The sequence below is a fragment of the Heterodontus francisci genome, chromosome 13 (genome assembly GCF_036365525.1).
Source record: "Heterodontus francisci isolate sHetFra1 chromosome 13, sHetFra1.hap1, whole genome shotgun sequence".
Lineage (NCBI taxonomy): Eukaryota > Metazoa > Chordata > Chondrichthyes > Heterodontiformes > Heterodontidae > Heterodontus > Heterodontus francisci.
In genome coordinates this window covers 84,301,155-84,318,156 of record NC_090383.1, presented here as the reverse complement: position 1 = coordinate 84,318,156, position 17,002 = coordinate 84,301,155, and the positions used below count along the sequence as shown (strand labels likewise).

Here is a 17,002-nt window from a genome sequence, read left to right as displayed (position 1 = left end):
TTTTAAAAATTGTAAAAAATGCAGCAAGTACAAGAGATCAAGAAAAATCTGGGATGTAACTATAATATGCAAAAATAAAAACTTTTCATATTGAAATTACTTAGAATTTTCAACACAGAAACAGGCCGTTTGGTCCAGCTGGTTTATGCTGGTGTTTATGCTCCACACCAGCCTCCTCCATCCTACTTCATCTACACATATCAGTATATCCTTCTATTTCTTTCTCCCTTGTACCTACTTGGCTTTCCCTTAAATGTATCTATGCTATTCGTCTGAATTATTCAATGTAGAAGCAAGTCCCACATTCTAATCACTCTGGGTAATGAAGTATCTTTTGAATTCCTTATTGGATTCATTCGTTACTATCTTATATTATTGCCTCCAATTTTTTATATCAGTGTATATATACACAAAATAATATGAAATGATTGTTTTCAAAGCATATCAAGAGTAAATGCCATTGGCTACAGGGTTATTGTCTGCAGGATGATAAAGATTTTGTTGCAGAGTTTTCTGCATTCTGTTTTTTGTACTGAATGAATGCATGTCCTGTGTGTTTTGTTTCGAATGGTGCTAGGATGCCACCTTCACAGTGTCTATTGGTGTATCTGTGCCTTCTTCCATCTCTGAAGAAATGACCTATGGTTGGAGTGCACTGCCTTTAGGCCACTTGTATTGCACGCAACTGCTCATCCTTCTACGTAATCCAGGACACTGAAGGCCACGTTTTACCCTGCCCAGCTGGTGTAAACTGGGCCATTAAAAGCACCTGGGAAAGTTGTTTGACAATGTCCCGCACTTTTCCATTTATAGCCTGCTCTTTTGAGCAGGTGGGAAAACACCTGCTGAAAACCAATGAGGTCCTGCTTTAAATATGCAGATCGGGCTGCGATGATGTCATCGGACCCGACAGCTTTTTCAGTTGGTGACCTGAGTGGGGAAGCAATTGTGGCTTTCCCGCCAGGTGAATATGGCAGGGGTAAGAGATAGGGTCAGAAGAAGGTCAAGCAGGTAAGTTTTTTTTTAAACTTTATTTTGGTTTGCTTTGGGGACAGGGAGTGTCCCATGTGTAATATTTAGGCTTCTATTATCCCAGTTTCCCCCACCCCTCGATCACAAGGCCCTGCCAAAACTCCATCCTGGTGACATACTTGGGTGCTAGGGACTGTTCTATCCATCTGGTGTCTCGGTCAATTTCAGGTGGACAACTGGAAAAGCACCTTGGCTCCACACTGTCGAGATCAGGATAATTTGCTGTCCACCTTGACCCCATCCTATCTGAGTGTCAATGGGGCATTTGAGTGTAGGTGCCATCTCAGTTTAGCCCAGTCTTTCCATCTGATAGCCACACATGCATGCATACCAGCAGGAGTTATTGGGTAGTAATCAGGAACTGTGGCCCTGCCTAACTACTTTTCCTCACCTTTTTTCGTGCATTTCCTCCCAACCCAGCCCCTGTTTCCCTAACTGGGGAATATTGTCACCCTACTGAGATCAGTTATCTTGGCAAAAAATGAAGGTCAAATGTGTGACTTTTCTGTAGATTACTACAGCATGCTGGGTGGGCATTAACCTAGTGAGCTATCAGAAGAGCTTAATTTATTTTTTCTTGAGAGAAATAATTGATTTGAGAGTTGTGTGATGGTGCTAAAATTTTCCATCCAGTTATATTAGTAAACAAAAAGACCATTGCCATAGGGAAATTTGTGCTGTCTTTAAAAATAGTTTTCTTCAAACAGAATGTTGGGGTAAATTTGACTATGCCCCAATATGGGGTTGAATGTATTTCAGATGTCCTGGACGTATGGAGAAAGCACCATGCCATTGATGCTTTTGACCCATTTTCTGCACCTGAAGAAAGGATGTAGTAGTATTCAATTCCTCCCCCATTTTGTTCAGTTTCCCTGCTAATTACATATTTTTTAAACCTTGTACAAAGGAAAATGTATTGCAGGTTTTCTGAAGTTCTCATATGATCAACAGACTAGCTTAAAAAAAGTCCAGACGTAAATAGTTGTTTGTAGATGGTGGAGATTTATGATGTACAACTGATTTTTATTTCCCCATTTTTATTTGCAGTCCATTCAGAAGATCAATGCACGTTGGACAACAGAGGAGCAACTGCTTGCAGTGCAAGGTGGGTTTTATCCAAAGGCCTGAATCTGAAGCTGGGATTTAATGCTCTTACTGTTTTGTCATGTAATAGATATTGAAAACAATCAAAAAAAATTCCGAAGGCTTCTCAGGAGTGTTGGAGTTTTCATAAAAATCAGACACATACCTTCTACTTGGCCACTTAAGGCAAAAAGGGATTTTTTTCTAGAATTCAGATTTTTTTTTGTTCTATTATTAGTAATAATTTTATATGCCTTTTATATCAACCTTGGCCATTAATAGGATTGATCTATGCAAAAATATAAGCTTAAAGATACGGCAAATATTAGTTACACTAGTGAATGCTAGTTCAGATGAGCTTCTGTGAGATTTTAAATCGTAACAAGGAGTGGTTCATTAAAACATGTTTTTTATATGTGTTCTTGAGAGCAAGACGTATACAGAGTGATCATACAAACATACGAATTGTGAGCAGGAGTATGCCATTCCACCTCTCGAGCCTGCTCCACCATTTGATAAGATCATGGCTGATCTGATTGTGGTCTCAACTCTACTTTCCTGTCTACCCCCATACCCTTTGACTCCCTTGTCAATCAAGAATCTATCTAACTCAGCCTTAAAATATTCGATTACCCTGCCTCCACTGCTCTCTGGGCAAGAGAATTGCACAGACTAATGATCCCCTGAGAGAAAAAAATTTCTTCTCATCTCCGTCTTAATTGGGAGACCCCTTATTTTTAAACTGTGTCCCCTGGTTCTAGTCTCTCTCATAAGGGGAAACATCCTCTGAGCACATAATTGTTTTTGACTGGAATTCAAAGCTTTTTTTCCTTAACCTACTCTTCTTAGGAAAATTATGAACCTTTTGTGTTCACACAATGTTCTTGGAGCGTTAGTGTGTAAAAGCAGTATAGTGCTCAATTATACAGACCATAAGGCCCCAGATGAAAATGCAGTCTGTGGACTTTATTAATCTCACCCAGAGCAGTAGTTTGGACACTAAAATTGGCCTCAGATTTTAGCTAGTGAGGGGCAAGTATCAGTTAGGTTACTGCTTTTTGCTATCCTCTGACAGTGCTATGCAGATATCGAGTGAGAACAGAATCAGGCTCAGTTGTGATGCATTTCAAGTTCACCATGTAAGCAAACACATGAAGGATGATCAATTTTGCCTCAGCCCTGACATCAGTAGGTCACCTCCTACTTTACTGCTATGATATTTTTCTGTTTCCCAGCCGTCCTGTGGTCTCCAGAATAAGATTTCCAACTGCTGAATTGTGGGCACTTTTGAGCTTGGCAGTGCCTCTTCCCACTTGGAACTGGGCGGAGACTGCACAAACTATTTTTTTGCTGCAGTCCTGAGCCATCAGAAACCTTTTCCAGTTAACTGTGAACTGCTTCTTCCAGCTAGTGTGAACTGGATTTGAACCTAGAGGTAAAGGCCAGTATCCAATCCACTGTTCTACACCGCTCCCTCATTTTTTTCCTAATAGTAAAACCCATTTGTAATTTTACATTAGAGTGTGTTACTGTCACTCAAAAGTAAAACTTCCAAAAAATAACATTAAATTTCTTAAATTGTGTTATCTCTCTCATCTACTATTTTTGCATTCAGCCTCATAATGGGGAGATTCGGAGATGTATTAATCTTGAGTTTAAGAAGTTGAGTTAGCATTGATAGACATAATCACTTCGTCCAGCTTTAGCTTCAAGTGGATGTCCTAATTCAGCTGTCTCATGCTTTAGGACTCCGTGTCTCCACCAATCCAGTTTACCCGATGATGTTGGGACTTCAGTATGTCCTCAAAAATTTGAAACTTAAAGTTACAAGTAAAATATTAGAATTAATTTCTTTGTACCCAGTTCCTATATATTGTACACACACTGCACAGGTAGTGATATTCCTTTTCTTGTTAAATAGTTCTAAATATCTGAACTATGTTAGCATGTAAAAATACGTCACCCTTAAAACTATGGATTCTTGTTCCATTGAGCAGTACTTTTTAATTTCGAGTGCAAATTATGTTGTTCTTGTATTCCTTCACATCAGTATTGAAATAACAATTCATATAGGTGATTATTCACCTGAATTCACTTTGAATATTGTACACACAGCCTGTGTAAAAATGTGCCTACTTCTCTTTATGCCCACTCTTCCATATGTCACTTACATTGGCTGTTTTCCTAGTTTTCTATTTGAATGTTTACAGCCATTTCCTCTCTTACTGCTTCATTATTGGGAGAAGAAATCACAAGCTAAAAATGTCTTATGTGACTGCAGGTGTCCGCAAATATGGGAAGGACTTTCAAGCCATCGCAGACGTAATTGGAAACAAAACTGTTGGCCAAGTGAAGAACTTTTTTGTTAACTACAGACGTCGTTTCAATCTTGAAGAGGTCCTACAGGAATGGGAAGCAGAGCAGGGAACACAAGAATCAAATGGAGTTTCTCCTACATCAAGGGAGGAAGGAAAGCCTAATTTGATTTCTGTCCCAGCAAAAAGTCCAGATGTAGAAGAGGAGGTAGTAATTGTTTCCATCCTTATCTTTGTTTGTGTCATTAGTGTATTTGCAGTGTTTAGAAACAAATACTAAGTATTTCACTACATCAGGATTCTTTCTGACACAATCGCAATATGGTTTTTGAAAACTAAAATGAACATATTCATATATACAGTGCTAATCTGATAATTTGAGAGATAATATATGTTTCAGTAATGTTTAAAAAGTTGAGTAGCCCAAAATTAACTGATTAAAAACAGTGAATAAAAATTTTAAGCTTGGTGCACGTAATTTTGTAGGGATTTTCTGCTTCTACACTTGCCAACCCCAATTTTCTGCCCATTGAGATGAATAGATGGAAGCTTACAGACTGATGAGCACAGAAGCAGAAAACCCCAGACAATAAATTTGCTTCACTGCCATATCATTACAACATGTGCCTGTGCAAGCTCTGATGTTTCATATAATCAGATACTGAAAGTAAGTGAGATTTTTAATAGAATGCATATAAAATAAAATGGATCTTGCCAGCACTGTTTTATTTTGGAGACAATGGCCATGATTTAAACAACCTCCCCACCCCCTGTTCCCCCAATCCCCCAACCCTGCACCCCTGTCAGGAACGATCAGGTCAGGAAAGGGTTGGGTGAGGAGTTAAACGCATAAAATTTGAAATCTCACTGCATTCCTGCCACATAATACTTATGGTGGTCATCCAGGCCCTAGACAAGGCCCGGTAAAAGGAGGTGGGGGCCTGCTTAAAAAGTCACAGCCTTATAATGTCATCACCACTGCAGAGTAACTTTAAGGTCCATGCGGGGGTGGGGGTGTCCTGCACCATCTGCTGTCCAGCAGCAGCAACATGACAGGAGGAGCCGATTGGCCAGAGGATGCCCAGGTGAATTATTAAGCTGTTCCTCTCCTTGAACTCCTTGTGAGCCAGGAGGAGTAGGAGACCTCTTGCCATGCCCAGGCTGCTGGGTTTTCCATTTGGATAATGAAACATCTGTGGGAACAAGCACTTGGCCACACTAAGGAAGATGAATCCCATCTTCAATGATCTCTAAAGCCAATCCCTAGTTTCTGCAAGCCAGAAGACCAGGCCTTCTGTAAATTGGAATCTCAGATCTCAGGACAATGTTTGTAAGGGAAGCTAGGCCTGTGCTTTTGTATCTCTTGTCTCACAAGCTACCCTGTAAGTGTCTGTGAAATTGCCATTGATGGCCTGGCAGGTTTCCCAATCACCTAGCATTAACACACAAATGCCAAGTTCCATAGGTCTTTGACATATCATGCAGGGAGGTCTGAGATTCTCAAAAAGGATTATATGAAGCGATTCTACTCATTAATGCGCTTCCCTCTGAAGGTAGCACATGTAAGATAAGAATCCATGGACCCCACAGCAGAGGAACATTTTACCCTGGCCCTCTATTCTGGTCGTAACTGCTGCTCTGCAGCCACTTTGACTTGCTCCTTTTCAAATATCCTGTGCGCCTCACCCAGTACCTTCTCCTGACTGTAGCTGCATGTGTGTGGGAGTGTATGATGTATGTTGCTGACCTGGTCCTGCTTGCAGGAACTTCATATTGGGAAGACTCTACACTAAGACAGATAGGTTACCAAGGGACTTGCATGAAATATTTGAGCGCACACTACCAGTGACAGTACCTTGAGTGCCTTCCTGTTGTTGACTTTAATGCGGGAAGGGGAGAAGTTGCATGAGAGAGTGCTTCGTGTGGTCAATAAGCTGCCAAGCCCACCCTGGCCCACACCTACCCTTAGTGCATCTTAGATAAATAGGAACCATGTCCTCAAGGTGGCCAATTTATAGTTTGATAGATCTTATACTTGCCTGGTTTGTCACCATGTATTTTTGTGCAGTATTCTTTAGAAATTCACACAATGTACACTTCTAGCATTTGGAAGAGCATAGAGTGGCACAACAAGCTATCTTTATATTTTAAAGGCCAGTTACACTTCAAACCTCAACATTATGGACATGGAATTGCAAGTGTGATGCTATGTGAGAAGTTGTGCCACTGCTTCTTATGTTCTTTTGCTAATGCTGCACAATGTTGAGGGCACTGTGCATGATGGATACATACTATGGGCAGAAACTTTTTGAATTGTCCAGGAATATAGAAAGTGTAGGGGAGTGCTTAAAAAAGTAATTCGGAGAGTGAAGAGGTGCCATGAAAAACACTGGCAGGCAAGATAAAGGAAAATCCCAAGGCGTTTTATAAGTATATTAAGGGCAAGAGGATAACCAGGGAAAGAGTAGGGCCCATTAGGGACCAAAGTGGCAATCTGTGTGTGGAGCCGGAGGACGGAGGTGAGGTTTTAAATGATTACTTTTCATCTGTGTTCACTATGGAGAAGGACGATGTATATGTAGAGATCAGGGAGGGGGATTGTGATATACTTGAACAAATTAGCATTGAAAGGGAGGAGGTTTTAGCGGGCTTAAAAGTGGATAAATCCCCAGGCTCAGATGAGATGTATCCGAGGCTGCTATGTGAGGCAAGGGAGGAGATTGCAGGGGCTCTGACACAAAGTTTCAGATCCTCTCTGGCCACAGGAGAGGTGCCAGCGGACTGGAGGACAGCGAATGTTGTACCATTATTCAAGAAGGATAGTAGGGATAAACCAGGTACAGGCCAGTGAGTCGAACATCAGTGGTAGGAAATTATTGGAAAAAATTCTAAGGAACAGGATTAATCTCCACTTGGAGAGGCAGGGATTAATCAAGGATAGTCAGCATCACTTTGTCAGGGGGAGCTCATGTCTAACAAATTTCATTGAATTTTTCGAGGAGGTGACTAGGTGTGTAGATGAGGGTAAAGCGGTTGATGTAGTTTACATGGACTTCAGTAAGGCTTTTGATAAGGTCCCACATGGGAGATTGGTCAAGAAAGTGAGAGCCCATGGGATCCAGGGCAATTTGGCAAATTGGATCCAAAATTGGCTTAGTTGCAGGAGGCAGAGGGTGATGGTCGAGGGTTGTTTTTGCGATTGGAAGCCTGTGACCAGTGGTGTACCGCAGGGATCAGTGCTGGGACCCTTATTGTTTGTAGTGTACATTAATGATTTAGACGTGAATATCGGAGGTATGATCAGTAAGTTCGCAGGTGACGCGAAAATTGGTGGTGTCATAAATAGTGAGGAGGAAGGCCTTAGATTACAGGACGATATAGATGGGCTGCTAAGATGGGCAGAGCAGTGGTAAATGGAATTTAATCCTGAGAAGTGTGAGGTGATGCATTTTGGGAGGACTAACAAGGCAAGGGAATATACAATGGATGGTAGGACCCTAGGAAGTACAGAGGGTCAGAGGGACCTTGGTGTAATTGTCCATAGGTCACTAGAGGCTGCAGCACAGGTAGATAAGTTGGTTAGGAAGGCATATGGGATACTTGCCTTTATTAGCCGAGGCATAGAATATAAGAGCAGGGAGGTTATGATGGAGCATCATAAAACACTAGTTAGGCCACAGCTGGAGTACTGTGTACAGTTCTGGTCGGCACACTATAGGAATGTGATTGCACTGGAGAGGGTGCAGAGGAGATTCACCAGGATGTTGCCTGGGCTGGAACACTTCAACTATTAAGAGAGACTGGATAGGCTAGGATTATTTTCCTTAGAACAGAGAAGGCTGAGGGGGGACCTAATTGAGGTATACAAAATTATGAGGGGTAAAGATAGGGTAGATAGGAAGAAACCTTTTCTCTTCGTGGAGGTGTCAATAACCAGGGGGCATAGATTTAAGGTAAGGGGCAGGAGGTTTAGAGGGGATTTGAGGAAAAGATTTTCACCCAGAGGGTGGTTGGAATCTGGAACACACTGCCTGACGGGATGGTAGAGGCAGGAACCCTCACAACATTTAAGAAGTATTTAGATGAGCACTTGAAACGCTATAGCATACAAGGCTACGGGCCAAGTGCTGGAAAATGGGATTAGACTAGATAGGTGCTTGATAGCTGGCCTGTTTCGGTGCTGTATAACTCTATGACTCCAAGAGCTGGGCAATTGGTTCAGTCACGACTCACACTACAAAGATAGTTTTGGAAACTGTTGTTTCTTGTTTTCTGGATTGTGATTGGCTGAAGAAGCAGTGGCCTCTGAATATGCAAGCTGTACAATATTTGACAAAAATATTCTTGCATTTGTCAAATTGAGAAAATGCAGACATAGTTAGTAATCTGATGAACAAACACATGTTACCATTTGAATAGCAATCTATCCTACACAAAGCTTTCATAAATAATGTACTGCAGATAGCATGCATTCATAAAATAAGTAGCAGACTACAAAATATAAAAATACATTAAAAGCAGAAAAATTGGAAATACTCAGGTCAGGCAGCAGCATCTGTGGAGAGAGAAGTTTCAGGTCAATGACCTTTTGTCAGAACTGGAGTATAAACGTACATAATAATTTATCTTACAGTAAAATTACAATAGAAAACAAGTATTAATTCTTATTTGAGCTAAATCATATACCAATGAGCGCACGTAGCCACCAGGATTCCAACTAAAAAGGAAGTGACTCAGCTGCATGAATAGTAAATACTGCACTTACTTCCCGTGTGTGGCTTCATGATGTATTGCCATTGTTCTGATTCCTGTTGGTAGTGAAATATCTTGCATATTATTCAAGTCATGAAGGCAGCAGTGCTCGCCCATGTTCTTTAAGTGATATCTATAATGGCAAGGTGAGTAATAATTTGTGCCATACTGAATGGAGCACTAGGATTTGACCCATTTCTTTGCCTCCTTTCTTTGTGCCTAGGACTGAGTGAATACATTTCACTGTCTCTTCACTTGACTCTTTATCTGCAGCTACATCACACTTTGTTTCTTCATTAGGCCTTGCAAAAGTATATTAGGTTACCGGAGGGAAAACTGAATAGACACATGATCAAAGAAAGAAAGATTAAATTTATATAGCGCCTTTCAAGGCCACAGGACGTCCAAAGTGCTTTACAGCCAATGAAGTACTTTTGAAATGTAGTTATTGTTGTAATGTAGGAAACGTGGCAGCAAATTTGTGCACAGCAAGCTCCCAAAAAACATAATGTGTTAATGACCAGATAACCTGTTTTTTGATGTTGATTGAGGGACAAACATTGGTTAGGACAACAGGATTGAGGGATAAACATTGGCCAAGACACCAGGATAACTCCCCCACTCTTTGAAATAGTGCCCTCGGATCTTTTACATCCACCTGAAAGGGCAAATGGGGCTTTGGTTTTAACATCTTATCCGAGAAACACCACTTACAACAGTGCAGTACTCCCTCAGTACTGCACCGAGGTGTTAGCCTTAATTTTTGTGCTCAAGTTCTGGATTAGGACTTCAGCCCACAACCTTCTGAGTCAGAGGCAAGAGTGCTACTAACTGAGCCACAGCTGACACCCTTCTGATATCAGAAGGTAAACAGAAACTCTGTAGTGATTACATGTCAGTACAGAAAAAGTAAAATGCTGCACAAAGTCCCATCAGATTTCTAATTTAAAACTGAACAGGTGCATGTGTCTCCAGAGAAGGATGGGAAAGAAAATTGTGGATTTTGAGAATTGTTAATTTAAAGGTTGGTTATAGATTTTACTGGTTAATATATGGAGTATGAGTTTCTTAATGTAGTTACATTTGATGAAGATCCAGAAGCACCTGTGCTATATACTAATGACACGTTTCAAAATTTTAGATATCAAGCTGTATTAATTTAAATATTTCTGTAAAGGGTGCTTGTTTTTCTGTGAGCTATGGCTAGTTTTTCTCCTTATTTCTCTTGCAGGTTCAGCCTCCTCCAGCTTCTGGTGCAGCACCTCCAGCTCCAGTTACTGTAGCCGTTACATGTGTTGCTACTTTAAACCAGCCTCCACCACTGCTTCGACCAGTGCTTCCCGCAGCTCCTGCTCTTCATCGTCAACCACCTCCACTCCAGCAACAGACCCGTTTTCTACAACCGAGACCTACCCTTAACCAACCTCCACCCCCACTAATTCGCCCGAGTAATCCCATTCCACCCCGCTTGAATCCTAGGCCAGTACTACAGCAACCTCCATCGCTGATTGGAATTCAATCTGAATCACAGTCTTCATCTTTACATTGATTTACTTGTTGTTTATTTTATGACATACCTAAAACAAAAAGTTTGTTTGTGTGGCTTGGTTTAACTGAAGAACTTTCACGTAGCCCAAAATTCACCAACTAAGGAGATTGTTTAACGCTATCTAATTGTATCTTGATATCCTCCATCTCTCTAAGTTCTACATTTTGGTGAATTGAACTCCTGACAACACAGCAATTTAAATTAGATGGTTTATTGTATAATGTACATATCTTTTTGTACAGAAAATAAAAGCCAGTAAGATTGACACCTGAGGAACTTAAGAAAAAATGTTTTTAGCACAGTTATTTATGGAATCTGGTGCACCACAACTTTAGCTTTATTGCCATGTATTAATTTATTATATTTGAAAATACATTATTCAAATAAAGGCTAAAATATCAGAACACATTTAAGATTGTATTGTATGTAATACAGTCTTTTGAAATGGTATTTTTTATGGTTAAAACTTTTTCGACTTGAGAGCATTAACTCTAGGTTTTACGAATCAAAATCTTGGTCCCAAGGAAGTGCACTTAATTCAACTTAGTTCCTTTTATTTTGAAACACCAGCCAGTAAGATTAAAATTTAATCTTAATTTATTAAATGTTAAAATTTGAATATTATTTCAACTTTGAATTTTGTAAAATGATTAACACTGCTGAAAGTGAGATAGTTACAGCATTTAATTGGTTTTGATACCAAAGAGGTGCACTTATTTAGGACAACTCCAGATAACTTTATTAGAATTTCAATAAAGTTAAATATTTGATCTCAGCTTATCAAAATCTGTCATTACTCGTTTTTAAACATCTATTTATAAAATGATTAATAGTTACTGAAATGTGGTAATTGCTGCATTTTTGTAACATACAGATATTTTAAATTCATGATAAATATTATTAAATACATTTCTTTTAAATGAAAGTGATTATCTTATCAGGTACAAGTAGTGAGTCCTGTTCGCATTGAGATGAGCATCACTAACGGTACGTTCATCATGTCATCAAATCAATATCATTAACGTTGTTGAGAATGGTGGCCAACGATAGGTCCTGGAACAGTTATTACCAGGCCAATAGGTTGTGGGTCTGAGTTGTAAGGATGACTTTCACTGAATACTGCTGTACACCTTTGAGTGTGAACTTCGTCAGTTTCTTGTCTAGCCAGTAGAATACAATAGGATACTTACTCTGAGGCGAATTAGCCAGGCTAGCACAGGCACAATTGCCGTACCCGAATAAAATGTGCCACTATTTGGCTGCTGACAGAAGACCATGATCATGGGTTAGAAGACAGTCCACAGAATCATGCTTTCCCAGCAGAAGGAGACTCAAATGCAGATTGTGTCCTGCGGGGAAATAGGGGGAGTGAGAATTTTTCAAATGGTTACTTTTTATTAAAAATGGCTTGAGACTGTATTGATATGCATTAATTTTTTTTTCAGTGCAAGATGTTTGAAAATACTAAAATGAAATTATACTGTAATTTGATGTAGAAGATAGCACAAAGAAGAACCTATAAAACCTCAAAGTACTTTAGTTTACTGTACATATTGACATGAATTTTGTCTTATTTTCATTTTAGTTTTCAGTTTATAGGATGTGTTAACAATTGTGCATGTACAGTCAGAGCTTCCTTATTTATCAGTTTAGTCAGCACATTCTGCATGTATTTTAAGCAGTATTTTTAGTGTAAGAAATTGTGTGCTTGCTCCTTTGCTGTATTAAACTTCTGTCTGGAAATGCTTTTCTTTTTGTATTTTATCAACTTTTGTTTCAAAGATATGAAAGTTAATGCATTATTATAATCGGACTTTACTATATGTTAAGACCTATTGTACTCCACAAAGCGGCAATTCTATTGATGGAAATTTGTTGACAAATATTGCAGAGTGAAATGTTTTCTGACTTCTATAGTTTTGTTTGAGGTTGGCTGGTAATGTATTTGGATTGGCAAACATTTATGCAAGATGAACATTTAAGCAAGGCAGAGATTGGGACCTGGAGTTTCTATTGCAGAAACTTGCCATTCAGCCCAACAGGTCTGTGCCAGTGTTTTTGCTCTACAGTCCCCACCTTATTTCATCTCAGCCTATCAACATAATTTCATTAGGGAGAAAGCAATAGAAGGATATGTAGTTTCCCCTTAATGTCATCTATGCTTTTAGTCTCAACCACTCCATGTGATAGCAAGTTGCACATTGTAACCATTCTCTTGAGTAAAGAAGTTTCTCCTGAATTCCTTATTCAATTTTGTAATGATTATTTTAAGTTTGTGGCCTATAGTTTTGGAGTGTTCCCCCCCACCCCCCCAAACAAGTGAAAACATCTCTATCGAAGCACTTAGGAATTTTAAAGACCTCTATCAGGTCACCTCTCAGCATTCTCTTTTCTAGAGAAAATTGCCTAGCCTGTTCAGTCTTTATAGTTATAACATTTCATTTCTAGTATCATCCTTGTAATTCTTTTGCACTTTCTCCAGTGCCTATCCTTTTTGTAATTTCCTCCCCATTCACCGCAGATACACAAGTAAACTGGATGCAAATCAATTAAATGGCTTAAAAGATCACAAAATTTTGGGTGTGAGTTATGTATGTAATTGTAAGGAGTCCAAGTACCCTTGATTTATTTTTACATCCGTCATTAAACATGTCAAAACAGCACTGGTTCAATCCCCGTACCGGCTGTGGTAATTCATGGAGGCCTACTTTCTCGCTTTGCCCCATGCTTGAGGAGTGGTGCCTCTCAAGCTATACATTACCAACTGTCTCTAATAGAGAGAGATGCCTATGCGCCTTTAGGACTACGGCTAGAACTTAAATAACATTAAAAATCGAAAAGTTTCCCCATTTGTAGTAGGTTCTTAAACATGCTTTGCCTTATTTGCATAAAAAATAGTTAATTGAGTTGAACCTTTAAATTATAAGACCCCATGAAAAGATACTGATGTGGGTTTGGCATTTCCTTGTGATCCGATTGTTTAGGCTGATTTACGCCCACTTAAAATTCAGGCATATTCTAATAAGTTGGAAGGATATTTGGCACAGTGCAATTTTGCAGATAACCAGGGTTAGAACCAAGGAGGAATCTCCAGGCCTAGATTGATTTCTTTTTTGCTTGTACAAAATTGAGTTCCATAAATATTAGGTAACATATAAAGTTTTAGAAGCATTGTAATAAAATTAATAGCAATGCAGAAAAAAACATATACGAACATACAAATTAGGAGCAGGAGTAGGCCTAGCCTGGCCAACCTTTCTTCATGAGACAACCTGCCCATTCCAGGTATAAATCTCGTAAACTTCTGAACTGCTTCCAACACATTTACATCCTTCCTTAAATAAGGAGACCAATACTGTATACAGTATTCCAGATGTGGTCTAACCAATGCCCTTTATAACTGAAGCATAATCTCCTTTTGTATTCAATTCCCCTTGCAATAAACGATAACATTCGATTAGCTTTCCTAATTACTTAGAACAAAAGAAAATTACAGCACAGGAACAGGCCCTTCGGCCCTCCAAGCCTGCGCCGGTCCAGATCCTCTATCTAAACATGTCGCCTATTTTCTAAGGGTCTGTATCTCTCTGCTTCCTGCCCATTCATGTATCTGTCTAGATACATCTTAAAAGACGCTATCGTGTTCGCATCTACCACCTCCGCTGGCAACGCGTTCCAGGCACCCACGACCCTCTGCGTAAAGAACTTTCCACGCATATCCCCCCTAAACCTTTCCCCTCTCACTTTGAACTCGTGACCCCTAGTATTTGAAACCCCCACTCTGGGAAAAAGCTTCTTGCTATCCACCCTGTCTATACCTCTCATGATTTTGTACACCTCAATCAGGTCCCCCCTCAACCTCTGCCTTTCTAATGAAAATAATCCTAATCTACTCAACCTCTCTTCATAGCTAGCGCCCTCCATACCAGGCAACATCCTGGTGAACCCCCTCTGCACCCTTTCCAAAGCATCCACATCCTTTTGGTAATGTGGCGACCAGAACTGCACGCAGTATTCCAAATGTGGCCGAACCAAAGTCCTATACAACTGTAACATGACCTGCCAACTCTTGTACTCAATACCCCGTCCGATGAAGGAAAGCATGCCGTATGCCTTCTTGACCACTCTATTTACCTGCGTTGCCACCTTCAGGGAACAGTGGACCTGAACACCCAAATCTCTCTGTACATCAATTTTCCCCAGGACTTTTTCATTTACTGTATAGTTCACTCTTGAATTGGATCTTCCAAAATGCATCACCTCGCATTTACCCTGATTGAACTCCATCTGCCATTTCTCTGCCCAACTCTCCTATCTATCTATATTCTGCTGTATTCTCTGACAGTCCCCTTCACTGTCTGCTACTCCATGCTGTATCTGCATACTAAACTTTTGCGATTCATGCATTAGGATACCCAGATCCCTCTGCAAGTCAGAGCTCTGCAATCTCTCACCATTTAGATAATATGCTTTTTTATTCTTCCTGCCAAAGTGGATGATTTCACATTTTCCCACATTATACTCCCATTTGCCTGATCTTTGCCCATTCACTTAACCTATCTATATCCCTTTGTAGCCTCCTTATGTCCTCTTCACAACTTGCGTTCTTACCTATCTTTGGGTCATCAGCAAATATAGCAACCATATGTGAGCAATAGCAGTCCATGAAGTGAAAAGGGAGATTGCGAGAGCTGAAATAATATGAAGTACTATAACTTGCAATCAACTGAAAGTGAAATAACAAAGGGTGGAATTTTGTGCTGGCAGTGGGGTCTCAACGTTGGGGGAAATCGACACCAGGATCCCTGCGCGGCTCTTGTATGGAAGGCCTGCCGAATTTAGTGCCAATCAGGCACTAAACTGGACAGCGGCAGCCACCAGACACAGGAACGGTGCTGGAACCAGGCTCAAGGTAGTTCAGGGCCGGAGGGGTCTCGCAGGGGAGCGGGTTGGCAGCAAGGGCAGGGGTTTGGCCCTTAGTGCCACTTCCCCCTTTCCCGATGCTGAGTCCCTTTATCAGGCACTAAGTGCCTTTGAACGAGTGACCCCACCTCACTTGCAGCCAGGAAGCAGCCTGCATGGTTTTTCGTGCTGTGCTTCCCGTGCGATGACAGGGCTACCTGCCTGCCCACCGCATGGGTAATTGCAGCTGCAGTGGGAAGAGGCCCTTAATTAGGGGTTAATTACCCAGTTAAGGGCCTCAATTGGCAGCAAAGTGGGAAGGCAGTTCACAGGCCTTCCCACTGCGGACTAAATTTCATCAGAAGCAGGGTGGTGGTGGGGGTAACCCTTGCCAGCGACGCTCACATCCTATGAAAGAATAAAAAGTTTGGTTGGGCAGGGTGGGGGGCAATGGGGGGAAAAGAGGAAAGAAATAATAAGTAGTCCGATCAGAGTGAAGAAGTTGATGGGCTTAATGACTTCAAGCTGTTTAATAGCAAACTGATATAAAAGAGCAGCTTTGTGAGGTCCTGGAAAGACATCAAAAGATTAAGAGCAAGTGAGAAGCTAAGACAATGAAAAGAAGCCCGCAAAAAGAAAAAGGCACCAAAATGGGAGGAATTGAAATAAGGAAGGAGATCCAAGATGAAAATAGAAAATTGAAACATACATTACATCTACCTGCCTGGAAAAGGCAAACAACAGCCCAAAAAACTAGCTGTGGATCCCACAGCCGGAACTGTACAGACAAATATATTTCACCTCCCCCTTCTGCCAACAGATCTAACATATCTTCAGCAACCAGTGCTGTGAAGAAAATGGAGGAGATAGCTGGAGTCTGGTATTGCCAAAGTCATTGCTTAAACAAGAAGGCTGCAGAGTGTTGAGAAAAAACCTTTGAGATACTGGGGGAAATTTTAACCTCCAAGAACAGGTGGATAGTTAAATGATTTCAGGATCGAGAACACAACCTTATTACAAAGTGCTTACTCCGGGTTTAATGCAGACAGACACATTTGGATGTCGGCAAGTAACTTACTTACTGAAGCCCGGGCTTTAATTAGTGCAAGCGGGCAAGTACTTATTGCCTAAGGGACATTAATGACACATTTTTAAGCTGAAATTTACTTAAGTTTAATGTATCTAACTCAGGGTTTCTTGAGGCTCTGGAAGCTAACCAATTAAATGGTCATGAGATTGAGCAGCACGTCAGGTGGGCATTTAAACTTGTGATTTCCCCAACATTTATTACCACTGGTGTCTCCATTGCCTCTGGCAAAATTTTGGTAGGGAGTTCTTGTGTGGATACAGATTTATTGAAAATTTGGAG

The 17,002-nt window shown here is 40.5% G+C and overlaps 1 protein-coding gene across 4 annotated transcripts in view; it reads left to right on the top strand.

Moving 5' to 3' along the window:
• The window catches only part of rcor3 (REST corepressor 3), a 74,337-nt gene extending 61,061 nt beyond the window's left edge, over positions 1-13,276 (top strand). For 2 of the 4 annotated variants that reach the window (XM_068045093.1, XM_068045092.1), the window contains 3 exons: positions 2,080-2,137; positions 4,397-4,638; positions 10,414-13,276. In XM_068045093.1, the coding sequence (XP_067901194.1) occupies positions 2,080-2,137; positions 4,397-4,638; positions 10,414-10,731 (618 nt within the window). In that variant the 3' untranslated portion in view covers positions 10,732-13,276. The remainder of the gene's footprint in view (positions 1-2,079; positions 2,138-4,396; positions 4,639-10,413) is intronic. The other 2 variants (XM_068045091.1, XM_068045090.1) reach the window with 2 other exon arrangements.
• Positions 13,277-17,002: the final 3,726 nt, after the last annotated feature.